Source organism: Argiope bruennichi, chromosome 11 (genome assembly GCF_947563725.1).
Source record: "Argiope bruennichi chromosome 11, qqArgBrue1.1, whole genome shotgun sequence".
NCBI lineage: Eukaryota > Metazoa > Arthropoda > Arachnida > Araneae > Araneidae > Argiope > Argiope bruennichi.
Window position 1 is genome coordinate 9,446,390 of NC_079161.1, and position 20,586 is coordinate 9,466,975.

At 35.7% G+C, this 20,586-nt stretch overlaps 2 protein-coding genes across 4 annotated transcripts in view; both read left to right on the forward strand.

Moving 5' to 3' along the window:
• Positions 1–8,991, forward strand: part of LOC129957523 (uncharacterized) — a 139,431-nt gene extending 130,440 nt beyond the window's left edge. For 2 of the 3 annotated variants that reach the window (XM_056069863.1, XM_056069864.1), the window contains exons 5-6: positions 3,591–3,785; positions 8,649–8,991. In XM_056069863.1, coding sequence (XP_055925838.1) covers positions 3,591–3,785; positions 8,649–8,878 — 425 coding nt within the window. In that variant the 3' untranslated portion in view covers positions 8,879–8,991. The remainder of the gene's footprint in view (positions 1–3,590; positions 3,786–8,648) is intronic. The other variant, XM_056069865.1, reaches the window with a different exon arrangement.
• Positions 8,992–15,033: 6,042 nt separating this feature from the next.
• Positions 15,034–20,339, forward strand: LOC129957355 (uncharacterized). Its single transcript, XM_056069640.1, has 6 exons — positions 15,034–15,167; positions 16,443–16,485; positions 16,747–16,992; positions 18,186–18,245; positions 18,702–18,899; positions 20,009–20,339. Exons 1-6 carry the CDS (start codon positions 15,138–15,140, stop codon positions 20,224–20,226), a joined length of 795 nt encoding a protein of 264 aa, XP_055925615.1. The 5' UTR covers positions 15,034–15,137; the 3' UTR covers positions 20,227–20,339.
• The last annotated feature ends 247 nt before the right edge of the window (positions 20,340–20,586 follow it).

The window sequence follows — 20,586 nt, forward strand, 5'->3', positions numbered from 1 at the left end:
AATTCCTTAGGCTTCCGGTAATCAGAAATTCGATAAGAAATTTAGATTATTCTAAGCAATTAACCACGAAAAAAAAGGAATATTTGCTGAGTGCTCAGCCAACTAGAATTGCTGGCATCTGCAAGAAAAGAGATAGAAATTGTAAAACTTCCATCAAAACAATGATTTGTTGGGTCTAATTCCGTTGGGGCCAAACGTCCGCCCGCTGGTTTTGGTATGGTGTGGAAGTTTAGAGAAGGGTTTCCAACTCGGGTGTTCACGCCATCTGACCGTGGTTAAAAATTATAAAATTCGTCCCAAAATAGCTCTAATGTTGCTAATATAAATAAACTCGTTAAGTTTAAATCTGAAAAGATGCGGGGAGAAATGACAATAGTTCTTTGGTGGAATCGAGCCACCTTCTCCAAATAAGGAAATAAGTAAACACTGTGGTATTGAAATGAACCGCGGCTATCTTTTTGAAAGGCCACTTAACTCAAATAGAATGAAAACTCTTCTGATTAAAAACTATGGTTCGCTAAGGAATAAGAACGCGCGTCTCTCTATTCATGGTGGGAAATTTAGTTTACTCGTTCTATCTGAAATGCTACATATCTAGAATAATTAATGTCGATCTATGGCTAAAATATTAACTCGCATGTTCTCAAGCTCTGAGAAAATTTTGATCATGAATATTAATTTTTTCTTTATTTGGCAAACTAAGACCGATCTTCCAACGTAAACTTGAATACAGTTTGCCTTATTAAGTCGATAGGAAAGGATCAAACTTGGCGAGGAGAAGTCTTCGGTTAGTAAGTGGATTCTAATTTTCCGGAAGGGTGCATCAATGTTAAGGTGGCCACTTAAAGGGAAGATTGAAGAGGTCAGCACTTGAACTGATGGTGACCCTTTTGCAATAAGATTATGCAGATTCACAGGGCGGCGTAATGACGAGGGAATGATTTCTTCATGAATTTTATAATTTCAAGGAGCGGATGCAAATATCTAGCTTTGGTTTGTCATAACCTGTTAAAAAGATCTTTGTTATCCTATGGACGTCAATTTTAAAACTCGTGTTTCAGATTTGAAGAATTCTATTTAAAATTTAGCTTTAAAAAGATTGTGGGAAGTATATTTGTTATTTAATCTGATTATAAATTACGAGGCAACAGGAAATTCCTTACCGATTATAAATGTTATGCCTTATGAGATTCCATGCCATAGTCGGATGTTGGACAACTTCTAAATGGTTCCGGAATTAAACTTCATCTATTTCTTCATTTAATCTGTATTAATAAAAATAGACATCCATATCAGACTGTAGAATATTTTCCCAGTTATATTTAAAAATGAAATTTGAGGAGAAAACTTCGCACCTGACTTAGAGCTTGTAAAGTAAGAGGAGCACATCTAGGCTAGTTGTTTTCGTGTTTACAATATATCGGTTCTAATTTAACGTCTTTTGATTGCGTCTCGCCTTCCAACGTGCGATTCTCTATCTTGCAAATTTTTGTTTCCTTGCCGTGGGATTTTCTCTGTATCCTGTTCACGAAAACTCAAATCAAAAATAAATTACTAAAATGGTTTCAAACAAGCAAACAAACAATAAACAGTTAACATGTTTCTAAAGGCACTTGTCATAGACAAGTCTACTGACTTTAAAAGTCAGTGATTTTAAGCCAAGGGTGCGTCTCTTGTTTTTTCAGTAGCGCCATCTAGGGCAAAGAGTACGACTTAGCTACACAGTCGTCACAACCCTTTTTACGGGGCGGACTTCATTCATGCATTTCATTCACTCATCCACAAATCGTATTTAGACCTGAATCAGAGAACGATCACCCCTGATCCAGTACCCCCAGTGGTATTACTCTCGACATGGGATACTTTGTGACCACGACAGATTTATACGTTCACCAGCCACCAGACACACGGAGTCTTCGGCCGGTGAAGTTCGAACTCGCAACCCAAGGGACGCGAATCCAACGCCCAGCCAACCAGGCTATCTCGGCCCAGTAGTTAACATGTATATTAATAAACTGTTAACGTACGTGACACAAAAATCTTGTTACTTATTTTCGATTGGCAAGAGTCAAATGGAATGGAAGGAGAACGTATCAAACTGCTCCACTGAACGCTTTTACAACTCCACTTAAATCAACACTGTCTTTAGATAATAATTGGAATTGCAAACTATTATTAGAAACCGGCTCTTCGTCAGCAAAACAGATTGCTGATAACTGATATTGTCGAACGCTGGCTGGTCATCAATCGTTTACACTGTTAAGCTTTGCAATTTTATAAACTGTTTTAAATGTAAGGTGAAATTTCCGCCAAAAGTATTATATTTGTTAGATTTTCCCCTCTTTTACGAGTGATTTTAAATAAATAGTATCTATTATAGAATTTTATTTGTAATGTGTAATAAGATATTGATGATTTTCATAAATTTTAACTAAGCATGACAAATAAGGGGGACTTTATTAGGCGTTTTTGAGAATTACTTTCGTAGAATAATGAAATTTTTCTGCTTATATATTAAAATATAAATAGAATTCATTTTAAAAAATACCTTTTAAAGCGAAATATTTTTAAAAATTAAAGCTATATAATTTTTAAAATTTCAAAACTTTTCTGGCTATTCAATTTTTTCTATTTTAAGAGATTTTTTATTGCCCAATATAAGTTTGTTTATAATAAAACTGTGTATGATCTTGCAATTCCAATTAAACGCTCATTTTTTAGAAATATTTTTATGCATAATTCCAGAATTTTCGTAAGAGTCCCATGTCTTTCGGAACTAAAAGAAAGTTTCTAAACACTCGGAAGTATCTAAAAACACTCAGAATATGAAATTAATACCTTATTTTCTTATGTTTAAAAGAATTCTGTTATCAATTCTATTTAATTTAGTCAAAAATTAAGACAATTGGAACATTTCAAAGTTATTTAATTCTAATTACAATATCCCTTTTGAGGAAAATAATTAAAACGTTATTTTTTCTCTAGGCATCACTCTATTGAACAATATACCATATAAAACTATTGTAGCTAAATATAAACTTGCCTTTTGGTAAGGAAACTATAAAAATGAACCGACTCTCCGACCCGCCACGAAGGCACACGGATTTAAACCATAAGGCTGACTGACCGGACCACCGCAATAGAAACACTGGTGGGAACTGTGGTTGAGTCCTAAGGGCCATCACTGGCTACGGTACAACCCTTCCCTTGGGAAGTCCGTTCCGTCATCGATGGGAGGAGTTAGAACCCCACCTTTTTGTGTACCCACCAAGGTGGCGAGATCCAACCGCCATGCCGGAAACATCTCATCCTCATTTCGAGGTGCCCCCCCCCCCGAAGGATAAGGAAACGATAAAAATAAATTTTCACGTTTCTGCCTGTTTTAGCTTATTTCAAAGTTCACTGTAGCCAAAAAATCGTCAAAAAATGTGAGTTGATTGATGGAAAGGCGGAATTCGGAATCGGCGCATCAAAAAATTCAAGTTGTCTAAAGGAGCGGGAATATTTTTTAAATCCATCCTGCATTATTGCAATTCGCTGTACGTCTGCGTTATAGACTTTTAAAATGATACTGATCCTTTTATTTTCAGCAATAATATATGCTGAAGAGTGCCCCGCATCTCCAACTCTACCCGCCTTAGGCGCAATATTAGGAGCCCTTGGCGTCATATTCATGGGTTTTTGGACAGCCGGGACTGTTTACGAGCAACGCGGGAGGACCTTTTTTGATCAACCAAAAAGCATACTTAGCATCTGCATTACATTGTTGTTTTTAGTGGCACTAGGTAAGTATTTGCGTCTCCTCATGGATTGCGATATTTTATTCGATTTTCCTAAATGCAGCTCATTTTTGATGGTTGAAAACCACAGTGGAATGGTGGTAGGTCTCAGCTTCGGAACCGCAGGGTTTCAAGGTTCCAGACCCGATTCCACCTAAAGAACCGTTGTGTAAACGGGTTTAGTGCACGTTAAATGCGATGCGTTAGAGCCAAACGTTTTCCTGCTGGTGTGGTGTGGAATTTTGGAGAAGGGGGTGCCAGCTCATGTGCCGTACTTCAATAATTAAAAAGTCCCTTATATTATAGAAATAAAAAAAAGTTTCAGAAAGGACGTCAAATAATTTAGGAAGTTAAGTGAAATCGCAAATCAAGAGATTAAATATTCAAATTTATTGTTTATACCGTTTCCTTCTTACCATTATCGTATCAATCACGCTGCGCATGATTTCAAACACTTTATTCATGCCATTTGCGTGCTCTGCATTTTAAATTTGAATTCCTTCAATCCACATTGTATATTTATTTTGTTCAGTACAATTTCCTTTTATCTTTCCCCCTTTGGGGAGAGCTGCCCACTTTTTTTCCACCTCTGTTTCACTACAAAAATGAGGCACTCCTCTATGCCTGATCAAGTTTTTCATCAAACTTTTGGTATTCCTCGTGCGAATATGGTACAACAATCATTACTCCACGAAATGACTTTCCGTCCTTTGAGATGTCCTACCACTGGTGTGGTGTGAGAGTTTGGAGATGGCCTGCCAACTCAGATGTCGTCCTCTTCATCTGATTGCAGTTTAAAATTATGGGGTCCGTCTAAAAACATCCCTAGTGTTTTAAAACGGGACTTTAATATAACTAAACTTGATGTTGTAGGGTCTTTTCCCTCGGTAACCACATATCGGAGGCAACGTATTAAAACATTGTTATATTATTTTTAACCCTTTGCGATCGTATGATTTGGCCACAAGTTTTTTACAGTTCCGATCACAATTCTTCCCTCACTAACCATAGACTCAATCTGATCATATATATTTTTTGAGTAAAACCGACCACCCCGCCACCACTGAACGTATCAGATCGACAGGGGTTTTTGAGACCTACTGCTAACTTTAACAAAGTTCATCCATAACTCTGACCTATTCGCCAAACTGTTATCCTCTTCGAGGCAACTTGCCCCTAACCACAAAGTGGCCAATCACTGACCATTCCCTTCCGTTCACTTGTCTTCCTATTAAACAAGGAGCAGACCATCCCTTTAAGAAAATCTCCTCGGACATTTTCATCATTTTTCACAATCATCAAACATTTTCAAACTTTCAAACAGTTGGTAAAAACTGACAATTTTTAATTGTTTAAGATTATCTGGTACTGTACTCAAGTCATCATTTTCAACTTTCAGATTCTTTCTTAATTTCGAGATTTTTTATGCATTCTGATCATATACTAACTACTTCACTCAGTCAACAGGACTCAGAGATATATAGAATTCGAAATAATATTTTGAAGATTATGTTTGACGGCAGTAGATTTTGAAATAAGCAAAAATGGACGAAAACATGAAATTCTTATTTTTATTGTTTTATTACCAAAATATATGTTTATATTCAACTAAAATAATTTTATAAAATGCATTGTTCCAAAAAATAAATAATTGAAGGGCCTAGTGGGAAAAAGTACATCGTAATGACTTTTCACAAAATAATATTGTAATAAGATTTAAATATCTTTCAAATGTTCTAGGTGTCTTAATTTTTGAAGAAATGAAATAAATTAAGATTTCTATTAAACATTAAAAAAATAGGCATGCATTATTAGTAATTTTTAGTTTTAAAAAACATACAATGCCTAAGAAAACTCTGTGCATGAGCATAAAAATATTTCTAAAAAATGAGAATTTAATTAGAATTAAAAAAAATCATGTTCAGTTTTGTTCCAAGTACATTTATATTGGTCAATAAAGAAAAAAAATTAAATTAATTTGCCTGAAAGATTTTGAAATTTAAAATTTATAACTTTTAGTTAAAAAAAATAATAATTTTGTTTAAAGTTTTTTAAAGAAATTTGACTTATTTACATTTTAATACATATGCATATAAAAATTCATATCCCTAAGTAAACAATTCGCAAAAATGTATTTACGCCCATTACGAATCCACTGTTCCCTGAAAGAATAACATACAATATTTCTTCATATTTTTTTTAATTCTCTAACGTTATTAAAGAAAAAAAAATGTACAGTAAAATTTTAAGTGTTGCGCCACGTTGGTAAGTTCTAGTGTTGCACGTTTTCTAACCACGCTGGACTCGACGCGCCAGAAATAGAATTGATGAACGAACTCGATGCTGTAAAGTTGGTAGTGGAGCTACTTCATGCCCCTTCTCATAGTTAAATAGCATTTTGTAGTTGGCATCGTATCCTTCGTTAGTTCCCTGGTCTTTTTCTTTAGCATGTTAAGATATTATCATCGGTTTCTGCAGTAAATAAGGCTGACAAATTTGATTTTGATTCTGTGAGCACTAATATGAAAAGTGAAACGGTTATTTTGAAAATATTTATACCGTTGATTCTGATAGTGACGTAATTTCAATAAAGCGAAGAGTGATGCAATTAGAATACTTTAAACTGGCTATTCTGAATTACCCGAAGGCACCCGGAGAAACTTGCATAGCCGGTCCGCCGCAACAGCAACACTGGCGGGAACTGTGCTCAAGTTCTAAGGGCCTTCACCGGCCACGGTATAACACTTCCCGAAGGAAGTACATTCCTTCATTGATGGGAGTAACCAAACTCCCCACCTTCTTCTGTACTCGAGTTTGGAGAGGAGAGGACGGCAGTTCAAAATTAAGAACAATGAATACATTTTTAGAAAAAGAAATGACAGACAGAATTGTGAATAATTATTAATCTTTTTCCACTGCTTTTGTGCTATCATCTTATTTAAAAACTCATTAAATTGCAGATTTAAAGTGTATTTCCTTCTTTGTGGTCATCCTTTAACTGCATATCACGTCCTCTTGTTAGCGTGGTGTGGAATTTTGGAGGGGAGCTACCAGCTCAGGTGGCGTCTTCGTCATTTGACCGCAGTTCAAAATGAGTTCCGAAAATAGCCCTAGTTTTGCTTTAAAACGTGACGTTAACTAAACTAAATCAAACCAAACTCGAAGGGAGAGTCTTAACATCTTATTATGGAGTGTGCAAGGAAATTTAGGAGAAACCACCCACTCTTATGATTATTTTTCCATTTGGATGCTCGAATACAGTGAGCTAAAGGGATGAAATTTGATGTGATTGCAGTACCAAATTTCTAGGTATCTATCGGATCTGTTTCAGGGAATCTACTTGTGCATGGGGCGACAATTTTAGAAATTAAAATGTCCGAAAACTTTATCGAGTGATATGCTGCATAACAACATACAGCCGGACTTATTTCTGTAGTTTTTATTCTTTAAAGACTTTTTTCTACTTATTTATATAACGAATGCTTCGTGTGTGCGAGGATCCATGGCATTATGCTTCACTTGAATAAAAAATACATTAATGCCAATGGAGGTATGAAACTTAAACTCCATCGGTTTGATGAAAGGTGATGTAATACGATAGCAACATGCAGGAAATTAATACACCCATGTGGCTCTGATATGCCTCAAATGTGTCCAATATGGTTCTTAAACTTGAACTCCTAGACACTGCAACTAACCCTTTGCACTCGGAAAAGTAATTCGATGCATAATTATGCATCAAAAGGTGGGTTCACACGAGGCCAATGGTTGCGCGCAATTGTTGTCTCTCTACTGTTCTCTGTATTGTCTTCGTGTGAACAATTAAGACAACGTCAGTGGGACAATGGCAAACGGTTGTCTCGACGGGACAATCATTTTCCATTGTCCCATTGCGGTCACATGATTTTCCTGAAGTAGGCGTGACCTTCTATTGCTCGCAATAGTTGGCCTCGTGTGAACCCACCTTTAATACTAAGATTTGATGATTGCTCTGAAAAATAAATATGCTTAAGTTTTAAGTTGAATTTTCCCGAAAAATTAATCTACATATTTTTTTCCATTCTTTAGGCGTTTTTAAAAATAAAAATTGAAAAATAAAACATCAGAATGATGCACTGCCTTTAATGGAGAGTGAGAGGCAACATCCGAGTGCAAAGTGTTAAAATACAGTAGAAAATACACAATACAATGCAGAATACAGTTTAAATCATAATAATATTCTAGCATGAAAGGAAAAACTACTAAAAAAAACCCCATATAATTTGGCCTCGGTGAATTGCATTATCCGCAGTGAGCGTACCGCCATAACCAAAAGGGACCAATGGCATTTGTCAGATTCATATTTTAATTAAATTTTCATTTTTATTTCGTCTATTTTTATTAATAGCTCCCTGCCATTCAATGTGTCAAGGGTTATACTCCCACTTCCTTGTAAGCCACGGTGGCCGGTAAAGTCTGGGCTTAGGAACCGGAGGGTTTCAGGTTCGAGACCCGATTCCCCCTAAGAACCGTCGTGTAAGTGGGCCTGGTACACGTTAAATTCGCCGGGACCAAACGTCTTCTAGCTGTTGGGATGTTGAAATTTGGAGATCGGGTGCCATCTCGGGTATTGTCCTCGTTGTCTGACGGTGGTTCAAAATGACGAGATCCGTCCCAGAGTAACCTTAGTGTTGCTTTAAAACAACGTTTAAACGGGACGTTAATATAACTAAACTAAAACCCCTTTTTTGTGCCTGATGCCCAACTTGGGTAGGCTGAAAAACCGTGACAATGCATTATGCCATCTTGTTGGCGGACTACTTGTAAGTTTATTAATGCATTTCTTATCTATGTCTCAAAGAATTAATGAAATTACCTTTCTTCTTCCAGATGTGTATCTCCTTGGCCACATGTCGCCGAGCTTCGACGAGTTTGAAAAACACTATTGCAACCAAACTTTCTACCGATACGCCATTCTCAAGAACATTTTGACTGCTTTGGCTATTGTTTTGGGGGCGATATTTTATTTGCCTGGAAATCTTTCCTTTATCTACAGTTGTTTTTGCAACTGCTGTGAACCACAACCCGCGACTGCTAATGTTTTCTACTATGCCTTTTAAATTATCTGACGTGTGATAGTGTATTATTTTAATGCATTATTTTGAATTCATATATTTTAAATTTTAGTAATGGACTACTGTATGACAAATGGATGTAAATATTTAAAATAAAAAATTTTAATCACTGTTTTATTAAATTTTTAATTAAAAATAACATCAGATCTTCAAGATAACGTGGCGGTTCATTTTTCGTTGTTAGAACTTCGCCAAAGGAATTCCAGTTTGATCATAAATCGTTGTTACTCCCTCCGAGACTTTTACCAAGCTGCGGTGGCATGGTGGTGAGGTCTCGGCTTCGGAACTGGAGGGCTTCCGGTTCGAGACCCGATTCCACCGAAGAAACATCGTGTAAGTGGGTCTGGTGCATGTTAAATCCATCAGAGAGAGCTAAACGTCCTCCTGCTGGTGCGGTGTGGTATGGAAGTTTGATGAGGGGAAGTGGCAGCTCGGGTGTCATCCACGTCATCTGACTAAGGTTCAAAATTACCTGGGCTGGGTGCTAAAATAGCCCTAGTGATGCTTTAAAACAGGATGCTGATATAATTAAACTAAACAGTTTTTTACTTTTGACCTATGAAATTTCGAAAATAAAGTTATTTCAACAAACTTCTACTCAATAAACTATACAAACAAGTGAAATGGACCAAATGAGTGGATTAACATTTTCCACTCGAAAAAGTAATTCGATACATAATTATTCCCTTAATACATGGGCTTGTTTTTTGCACCAAAAAATAAATGCATGCGATTGTTTTAAGGTGAATTTCCCTGAAAAAATGTAGATTCATCTTTTTACCATTCTGTAGGTAATTTTTAACAATTAAAATTAAAAAAAAATGTCAATGATCTGCCGTCTTGAATGGTAGGTGAAAGAAACCATCCGAGTGCAAAGAGTTAAATTCAGAAGCGGCATCAAATTTTCTGACAAAGCACAAAATTTATCTAATTTAGTTTCAAGATAAGGCAATTTTTATTTAAATTCGGAATTGTTTTCAATAGCTAATTACAAAGAATAATTGCTGATATTAAGTATATATTGGAGCAATAAAAATTAGTATTATGAAATGATGGGCAATAATAATAATAATTAAAAAAGAATAAATAACGTGACCTCAAAAAAATGTATAACACCGATGTTGAAGAAACAAATTTTCATATTTAAAATTACAGAAAAAACATATATATATATATATAAAATATCTGAAACAAATAAAATAGTGAACTTATTAACAGTTCAGTATTTTATGTGGAATTTATTAACAATTATTTAAATGGACTAGAGATAATTAAATTAAATTAAATATCAGATCTTTTGAAAATAAAATTTGAATTGTTCTAACATTTAATCGAACTATGAATAAATGCAAATTAATATTTTACGTTTCAGTGTTCAATTATCTCGCGCAACATTAATCGCTTTGAGAATAAAACTTCATTTCGCATATCGTTTACACTAATGTTGAGTTTCCATTCGGCCGGGAGGCAGCGCATGCGTAGAAGGACTGAAAAATGCAGTTCGGTCGATGACAAGTAATTGTCCCGATATATCGACAACAAGCTGCTGTATTGTATCTTTTTTCTTACTACGCATGCGTTTGTAGAATTTAGTTTTTTTGTGGTGTGAAAAAATGGATCACTTATCATAGATTCATTCCGGCATTTTTTTTTTTTTTTCTGATGCGAGGTAGTGAGGTTTTTTCCATTTTATTTCCTTTTTTTTCTGTAGTTTTTCAAATTGAGGTATGTTGATCTTTTTTATTTTACCATGCTTCTTTGGGTAAATATCCATCCTTTTTAATACAATGCGCAGTGAAAAGGGGGCAGGGGGAATCAGGGACGCCAAAACTCCAATATATAACCAAGCATAGAAAGGCTGCATCTATTTTATGACAGAGTGGCAAACATCAATCGGTCCCTTTCTACGCATGCGTTGTCTTACTGGCCGTCTTATAACTGGCCGAGAGTAAATCCACCTTAATAATAAAGATAAACGTGTGTGTTGGCTCTCTCCAGGACAGACTGTCTGACCTATAAATACCGAATTTGACTCGTGTCATTTGGAGGGTGATAATGTGCAATTGGTAGATAATTTTTTGAAATTTCAATTGGAATTTTAATTAAGTAAAAATCAAGTTGAATGTTGATATTTTTTCATGATAACGTCCGCAAATATTATTGCACAAAAATGAATTTTGCACCATTTTACAATTTCAAAATTTATCTTTTTAATGATCAATTTAAGAATATAGCAAAACGTTACTAAATTTTGACAATTTTTAAAAAAAAGTTTTTGCCCTATTTTTCAATAAAAGGCTACTACGTGATTGCCATGAAATCGGAACCGTGTCCATTGTCTAATCGAATATCTAATCACGTGATTTTATATCACTGCTAAAAGCAAATGAAGAAATATTTTCTTTAATATCTGTCATTCACAATACAAATAAAAATGTGAATTGAAATATCACGAAATTTAGAAGATGCGAACTGTATGTCTGTTTTTATTAACGCTGTAATATTATAGAACTATCTCCATTAGAAAGGTTCAAGTCCACAAGAGCTAAGACAATTAAAATAATAGAGCTTTAATGTCAGACAATTTGATGAAACATGAAGTTGGAAAAAAACAATTTATTTGAAATCAAATATAACCAGTACTTTCAGCGAAACAGTTGGTCACCTTAGGCAACTTATGAATAATAAAAAGGAATAAGATCTCTCTGGTATGTTCCCAGAGTATTCTACTTATTATTAGCAGTACACGCACAGCGTTGCCCATGGCATAACATCCAAGAGGAAAAATTAGCTTTAAACTTAAGTCTAGCCTCCACCCGATATGACATAACAAACGAAGCGTTTTGGCATTTAATATGCTAAGGCCAAAGTTGGATTTTCTTTTTGGGGTATAATGAGTTTTGAATCGCTTTTTAAAATCAGACGTAAACAAAGAAATGTATCGCATATGCATACCTCAGCTCTTGCCATTTGCGCATACGCAGTTTGAGGTTTACGCACATGCGCGGATAAGTGCAAAACACTGATATTGCTACTTTACGCATGCGCGAATCGTAGTAGGAAATAATTATAATCTCAATTATATAACTCCTTTTCTATTTTGATATGACTTCAATATGCAAAATCTTTTCCCAATAAATGTCCTACAAAATTTTACAAATATCTCCAATATCGGTTAAGTTTGCCTCGAGTTTTTCTCTTTCAAACATGCAGACGCTTTCAGGAGACTCTATTTTATGTTATGTATAGATTACTTGAAAAATAAAAACAAATATTGCAGTAATAATTAATCTCGACAGTGATATCGAAATTAAAATATTGCAGAGTTATGTTTATTAGTACAATGAAGCGGACAAAAATTTATTATCTAATATCATGGCAAAAATATCGAGATATATGAGAATTGTAATTCAATTAATTAATTACAGTTAATTCAGGATTACAGTGCCCTCGTGGTAAGGTCTCGGCTTCGGAACCGAGTGTTTAAGGTTCGAGACCCGACTCCACCGAAAAATCGGCGTGTCAGTGAGCTGGTGCACGTTAAATCCGTCGGCGCCAAGGCGCTCCCGCTGATGTGGTGTGGAAACTTGGAGTGGGAGATGCCAGTTCAGGTGTCTTCCTTATCATGTGACCGCGATTAAAAATTACAAGGTCCTTCTCAAAACAGCCATAGTGTTGCTTTCAAATGGAACGTTAATATAACTAAAACTAAACTTTAATTTCTGATAGACAGCTTCACGAACTTTATTATTCGTGTTTGACATTATCAAAAAGGTAATAAAGTTCCGTAAATGCGAAATGGGAGAAAATTGCTTAAACAAACTTTTTGACATCATTAAAAATTATGAAATTTACGCAGAAATTAAGTTACTTTTATTAGAAATTGCTTTCTATAAATTTTACAGTTGTACAAAAAATTATTTTCTCTAACGGAAATATATACTAAACATTTGCAAAATACGCCAAAATTACCAATTAACACTAATTAATTGACGTCATTTGTTCTCACTTCTGTTAATTCTTCTTTAAGACAAACTTGTGTCAGATAATTCAGGATATTTAAACTTACAGTGCGAATTTATTTATATATATATATGTGCACACGCAACAAAGGAACTCATGCATCTGAATTCCGAAATTTTGGGTTTGAAACTATACCTAAACCGCAAAGCTAGCGTTTTCATACTGTGGCAAGTTTAGTTATATTAACGTCCAGTTTCAAAGTAACACTACGGCTGTTTTGGGCCAGAACTCGTAAATTTGAATCGCGGTCAGATGACGAGGACGACGATTGAGCTGCCACCAATCTGCAAGTTTCCTCACCGTGCTAGCTGGAGGACGTTTGGCCTCGATGAATTTAGCATTCACTAGACTCGCTTACATGACGGTGACGGTTCTTCTTTGGAATCGGGTCCCGAACCTGAAACCTTCCGGCTCCGTAGTCGAGACCTTACCACCAAATCACTGCGGTCCTTTATACTTTAGCAAAATAGTCTAATTAGTAGGCTTTATTTAACTTTCTTTTTCTTGTTCATCTTATTGTAGTTCAAAATAAACTTCTTCACTTTACAAGAAACTTGAAATCGGGTTTATAATCTGATAAATCAATCGATGTTTTTGTTGTTGTTGTTTTTAAGATTCAAAGTTTTTGGTTCAAATCAATTGGCCGTTTAAAGGCTAAAATATATCTTGGCTTCAAGATAGACGATTGATGTATTCTCAGATGAACATTAAAATCTCATACAATACTCTCATTTTCATTTTGAGATTATGCAGATATTTCAGGCACATAATATATGCCTTAACAGTTAACCTTTTGTTAGAGGAAAAGTAATTCGGTACAAAATTATTCATCTAATTCAAGGGCTTGTTTATTATTCCGAAAAATAAATACATATTATTATTTTAAGTTGAATTTTCCCGTTTAATTAATATGCATTTTTTTATTACTCTGCAGGTATTTTAAACAATCAAAATTAAATAAATAAATAAAAAGACAAAATGATGCACCGACTTTGGAGCCGTGAGTCACTTCTCGAGTGCAAAGTGTTAATATAAATATACTAGATGGTCTTTTTTTTTGTAAAGGACAGAGTATTTCTGAAATTTTTGGGAACTATATCATCGTTTCTCAAACGAGTAAGAATAGAAAACAGCTTTTTACTCAAAAGGATGTTTAGAAAATTTGCTCTTTTATATCTGCCAGCCATAGTTTTTTTTTTTAAAGTTTAGTTATAAAAATGTCCCGTTTCAAAGCAGCACTAGGGCTATTTTGGTACGGATCTCGTAATTTGACTTTCTCATATATTAAGTGGCAATATTGTCGTATCTATGCCCTTTTAATGATTTCTTTGAGAATCACTTAAAAGTTTTCTGAGAAGAACAGATTTGCAAATAGCTCTACGCACTTAACAAATGTATTCGTTTCTACTAATAAAACAATCTGAACCATTTTTGTGTTTGCTTTGTTTTGTTTTCCATTTATGTTGATAATAATTATGTTGATAAGTTTGGAGCGGATGATGCCATCGCAGGTGTCGTCCTCGTCATCTGACCGCGACTCAAAAGTGCGAGGTCCGTCACAAAATAGCCCTAGTGTTGCTTTGAAACTGGACGTTAATGTAACTACCAATTAGCTAGGTAACCGGAAGGTATTCATTAAGAGAAACGTTTCTTTGAAATAGCAAAATCCCCGTCCTCTGCCCCAAATAAAGTTTTAAAAAATGTTAAAAGAATGTTTTAAAATGTTAAAAATATATGGTAGAGCATCTGAGATTTAATAATGCGTTACTCTCATTACTGCTAATTTTAGTTTCTTTATTTAATTTTAGGAATATTTGTTTACTTGCTTATTTTCACTGAAACAGTTTAAGAAAATATAACCACCACATATATAATCCGCATAGTTAAAAACTGTTTATTTGCACTAGTGTAATATTGTATATAAACTAATAATGTGTTAATCATTTCCGAAACCACCCACACGTCAATTCAGATTTGAATCCAGAATGCTGAGCAGAATATTTCAATAGTTAAATATGACCAGTTCTTTCAAAGTGCGAAGTGCCGGCAATCTGAATTTTCTGTGAATCAATCAAACAATCAGATTTTTCACCAATCAGCAGATGTAACTCTAAACAAGCATGAGTATATAAGAAAAAGGAAACGCTTCTGAAGACACTTACCAGTGTGTGGTTTTTAAAAATATTGGAGAAATATTTTTATAGTTTACTCTGACCTCAACATGGCTTCCAGGAAGATTAATATTCTTGAGGTAAAGTTTGTTAAATTTTTTGTAGCGTTAATTCAATAATTTTTGTTAAGTTTCGTTCTATATTGAAGTAATAAAAAAAAGTCTACTATCAATTAACAAAAGTTAGTGTAGAATATAATTAAATTCCTAAGTGTTAACTGTTTGACCCTTGTGTACAGCCGACCACCCCGCCGCCACTGAACGTAATAGTATCGGCAAACTGTTTCGACCACTTCGGAAAATGCGTATCTAAAGTATGTCGTAAAAAAACTTCGCGGTGACGAGTTTACTCGTCAATCGCAGAGAATGTGTAATATAGAACTATGTTGTAATGAAATGACTTTTTTTTTTAAATTTTTATTTCAATCATCATCCATTTACTCAAACTAACACACTTTTAGCATATGAACTAAAAGAAGAAAAAATTAACCTAATTATTTTAATCTACTGAGAATAGTATTGAGCAAAGTATGCTACAGGATCCTCTACAAAACAAACAAACAAAGGGAATTATATTGGTAGATCATCGTTGGCTCATCTTGGATGAAATGCTCGGATAAATCCCGAACAAGAGCCATAAAAAAAAATGCTACCTCTTGAGAACATGTCAAAATCCTCACCCCGGTTTTTTCTACCAAGCGCACCATTTATTGGATAATCTAAAACAATTTGTTTGTTTAATTGCTTCTGGGATGACTTGTTGAACAGAGCGATGCATAAGGAAAAACAATTCCTGTTATATGCGGGGTTTTTTAACGACGATTATTCTTCCATTTGTTCTTTGATTTCGACTAGGTCTCAAAATATTTTCAACATATTGAAATTTACGAATCTACTTTAACTTTTGGTAAAATTTAATTCAATCTGCAAATTGCCACTAATTTTTTTTCTGACAAATAAACTCGCAATGACGTCCTTTCTCCATTAAAAAGTATTCTCGTTAATAATGAAATGCGGATACAACCTCATCGCTTTCTACTTAAAGCTTCGTTAAAATATATCCAGCATGGCGTTCTCTCTGAAATGGTGATAATGGCAAATTGCCGCTTTGACCATTTTTTTTTTTTTTTTTTTTTTTTTTTTTTTACAATCTGCTGCTGGTATCTTAAATCTTGGAAGTATTTTTCTTTTTTATTAATCTTGGCTTTATTTCTGAGTTAGCCACCTTTTTATGTGGCTCGTAAATAATTGGATTTAATTGATCATTTCTCTTATTGCGTATGAATTTTATAATTTGACTGATCTTGCTAGATGTTTCGGGCTTTTATACTGAATGTGTTTTTTTTTCTTTTGTAGCAATCTACCAGAGAACATTCATTGCCGTCTACTGTAAATCGTGGTGAGCAAATCTCCTTTTCACTTCATAAGCAATGCGGATTCAAGTAACAACTCTCATTCATTAAGTTTTAATCTATACATGCAGGAAACGATGCTTGTTCCTTAGCATTGAACCTGCATGTATGCTAAGGACTGAGTTCTATTACATTTTGAATTTGTCGGATTGTAAATTTAGCCATAGTAACCTAAATGTGAATTTTAAGACCTTTGTATGACAATTGAATATTTCGATAAAGTAACTTGGTATTTTTATTCTATCCAGCTTCTGTCAGAGTGAACGCAGCAACCAGATGCTCTACGCCAACTCAAGATCGTAATCTTGATGCTTCGTCGAAGCTTCTTATTCGCTCGTATCCCGAGTATTCTGCCATAGGAGTGACTGTTCCAGCCAATGGCCAGTCACTTGATCCTGAGGAAACTGAACAGTCAGTGGATGAAGTTGCCAGCACTGGCTGCGGTGCTTTCTGGAAATGGTACACGAAAACAGCCATCAGCTTCAGAAATTCCAGTGAGTATTGTTTCACTCTTCGCCGACTTTCTGGAATTCCTTAGAATTTTAAGCTATTTGAGCACTTGGAAAGTGGTTGGGGGGTGAATTCAAGTAAACCTAGTGGCATGGTCAATATTTTTTATCGGTTATTCTGTAACAGTCGTACCAGAAACGATTGGCCCATAATTCTTTATAATTGGGGTAACTATTGTTAATTGATTCTGTAGTTTTGAAGCTTCACAATTTACTGGATAAAGCTGTAAAATGGTCTTTTAAAATTCTGAGAGTCCACTGGGAGATAATCAACATTCCTCACGGCATTGACTTGTGTGGGAAAGCTGAAATTTTGACTTCCGATGTCTTATTGCATTTTGTCTGACCAGTAGATCAAAGCCTACAGAATTTTTTTTTCTTTATACTATGATCATTCAATCTGTTAACAGTTCAATGAATTAAAGTAGGGCGGGTGGGGAGAGGAGGAGATAGCTTTTCTTGCATTAGCAAGAGAATAAACAAGAATCTAGGCATTATCACTCGGAAGAGTACTCGTGAAATTGCATTATACTCCGATTACTACGGTACCGCCCAATACCGTGTCGAACAGAAGTAATCGTTATATCTGGACACTCCCAGCCTTGATGCTTAACTTGGTTAGCGACAGTACCTATATGCTCGGGTACTTTTCCGAGAATGTTGCCCACCTGTAAAAACCAGCCTCAGACGTTGACTTTCCGCTTAATCTCCTTGAGCAGACCAGTCAAGGCTCTGGAATACTGGCCAATTGACAGACTGAAGTGGATTGCAACCCCCCCCCCCACCAGTTCATTACGTGAGAGGCAAAAAACCCCCGAAATAGTGAAACTTCGCATGGTTGATTCCCTTGCTTGCTATCGAGGAAGGGAAAAGGATAGCATAAAGAGAATAAACATAAAAGGAATGAAGATCCCGAGAAAAATCAGAAATGAGACCCGTATCCAACTACCATTAATCATTACTTTCAGGGATCGAGTATAAAGAAATTTACTCCTCCTTTCTTCTAAAATAAGTAGTTTGAGTCAATTCCTACATAAGGTGATATTTTCACTTGGTAACATGTGTACTGAAAGTATTGGGTTACAATTACTCCAAGAATTATACAATCCAGCCTTTTTCCAATGCGTGACATCTGGCCAGGCTGTTCTTCCGCTAACTTCTCCTTCTGTCTTTTTCAGGCTACATCCATATTCTTCAATTTGTGTTCTCCTACATGCCAGTGTCTGCAATAATAATGGGTAAGTCATTTCGCCTGGTGGATTTTACCCGCCTTTTCTTTCGTCTTCGTGTTTCAAAGAAGCGCAATATTAAGGCTGAATATAGCTTTTCATTGAGGAACCCAGAATAGTCTACAAGGAGAGGAATCCGATCTGAACTTCAGTAGCTTCAAGTACCACGATATTTTATCTGTTTCTTAATAGCAAATGTATGAACTAAATATGGGAGACGAGAATGTAGGCTTTTTATGGTCCATCTTAAAGTGAGCTTGTCTGAGATTTTAATATAGAAGGGGGAAATGCATAGTGTGGTAAATTTCTATACAAGTTTGCTTATGTCGGCTATGGCCCTCAATGGATTGTTCTTGCTAAACAATCCATTAGGTAGTTGCTTTGTCATGAGAATTTTTAAATGATAAGATTCTATTGATCCACATCGTGTTAACTGAAATTTGATTTGAGAACTTTTATTTTCAGGACTGATATTCAATAATGAATGTCCTCAAGTTTCGTTTTTGCCATTACTCGTAACAGTACTGGGTATTGTTGGTATTGTATGTATCGGCCTGTGGATCGCTCATAGCTATTGTGAACACTGCGGGACCGCTTGTTCCACTTTCCTGAAGTGCTCGATTAGCGTATCATTCGTGCTACTCGTGTCTATGGTGGCTATGGGTAAGTATTGCGAAAATTTGAATTTCTACTCAATGCTCTTCTACATATCTTAACTTTTTCAGTCGCGAAACAACAAATGATCGGAAGAAACTTCGGAGAATATTTATGTCGCAAAAGATAACACTTGTGAGGCAAATGCACATTGTTTATACTTCGAACATATGAAGCAAGTCGCCACTTATCATGTTGATGGGACTTCGGGTTTTTCTTCTGGAGGCTTATATTAATCCCAGTCCGCTGAAGTGTATATTGAATAAACAAGTATACAAGGGATATTCTCGTAGAGAACATATAATTAGGCCGCCTTCCGCACCTAGGGGTAGCGCGTCTTCCCCTTGATCTGGGCGCCCCGTGTTCGAATCCTGGTTCAGGCATAGTTGTTCTATATGTAAGGTATGTGAAAGAGCTCCCCCCCCCCCGCCTGTAAGAAGGGGTTGTGCAAACGAGTTTCAGCTTCGTACGAGCTGAAGTCAGACTTCTGCCATCGGGTGCTCCGGGTCCTTGCCTTTAGAAGTTATTGCATCCCTCTTCCCCGATCTTTTGGACTTGGTTTGCATTCTAGTTGAATCCAAGGGGATAAGCAATAATACATCTAATTACAGACTTAAAAAGGTGGTTGTGCATGTTCTCAAACAAACGAAATTTTCCAAGTTCAGTCTCCTTTATTAGACCTGAATAGGAATGGAGTTCTTATCTTTAAGATGTCGTATGTTATCCTAAAATCCTAGCTTAGTAAACGCTTCAGTATTGCATAGTGGAACTTTCTAATTGGAAATATATCTCCATGACAACTGTCCATCATAGAGAATGTAATGCAAACTCTTAATAAAGATGGTCACTGTATCTAGCTCAATGAAATAAAGTGGACTGTAGTTTTTACCACTTTATCGTGAAACTCTACAAAGATGCATCAAATTATGATTTTATTAATGCTAATTACTATAAAATTTGCAATACTGGATCCCACCCTCACTTAATACAAGATAAATACGAACAAAGAATTTCGTAGAAGAGCATCTCTTGGTTCAGCTCGCACGAGAACCCAGTGCAATTTACTCTTTTATCCTACTGGGGCCAATAAAAACTCGTCTTTTTTTTTTTTCTTCCAGAAACGTACATCATCGGCTGCATTTCGCCGAGCTTTGATACATCTGCTCAAGAATATTGCAGCAAGACGTTTTACTTCTACGTCATCTACAAGGAAGTTGTTTCTGCGGGAGCTCTGATCTTGGTGGCACTGCTCTACTTCCCTGGAAGCGGCCTCCACACTTGCTGCCGAGACTGCTCGGCCCCTTCTCCAGCCAGCGCATTCTTCCCCGGGCCTTAATTGATAGGAAGACCTTGCTCTTCCACGCATTTTAACTGTTTTTATCGATTATTGCTTGCATTGACGATTCGCCATTTCGGCGACTACAATAAAATTGTTTTCAACTTACTGGATGTTTATATTTTAATGGTTGTGAAGCATTCTAACATCTCTTTTCGATATTGAGTATATCCGACTTTAAATAACCGCTTACAAATCATAATTAAGCTTGGATAATGCACATATTAAAACGCTTTCCATGCATTTAGAGACCATGGCGATCTGGAGCAAAGATCTCGACTTCGGAACCGCGGGAAGTTTTTAGGCTCTAGGCTCGTTTCCATCGAAGAACCGTCAAGTCTATTGCACGTTAAATCAGTA

Bases quoted from the DNA above. Each gene is read 5' to 3' on its own strand.
- LOC129957355 (XM_056069640.1), top strand. From the start codon at position 15,138: ATGGCTTCCAGGAAGATTAATATTCTTGAG. The intron at 15,168-16,442 runs GTAAAGTTTGTT...TTTCTTTTGTAG, and splicing joins GGAAGATTAATATTCTTGAG to CAATCTACCAGAGAACATTC. The intron at 16,486-16,746 runs GTGAGCAAATCT...TATTCTATCCAG, and splicing joins GCCGTCTACTGTAAATCGTG to CTTCTGTCAGAGTGAACGCA.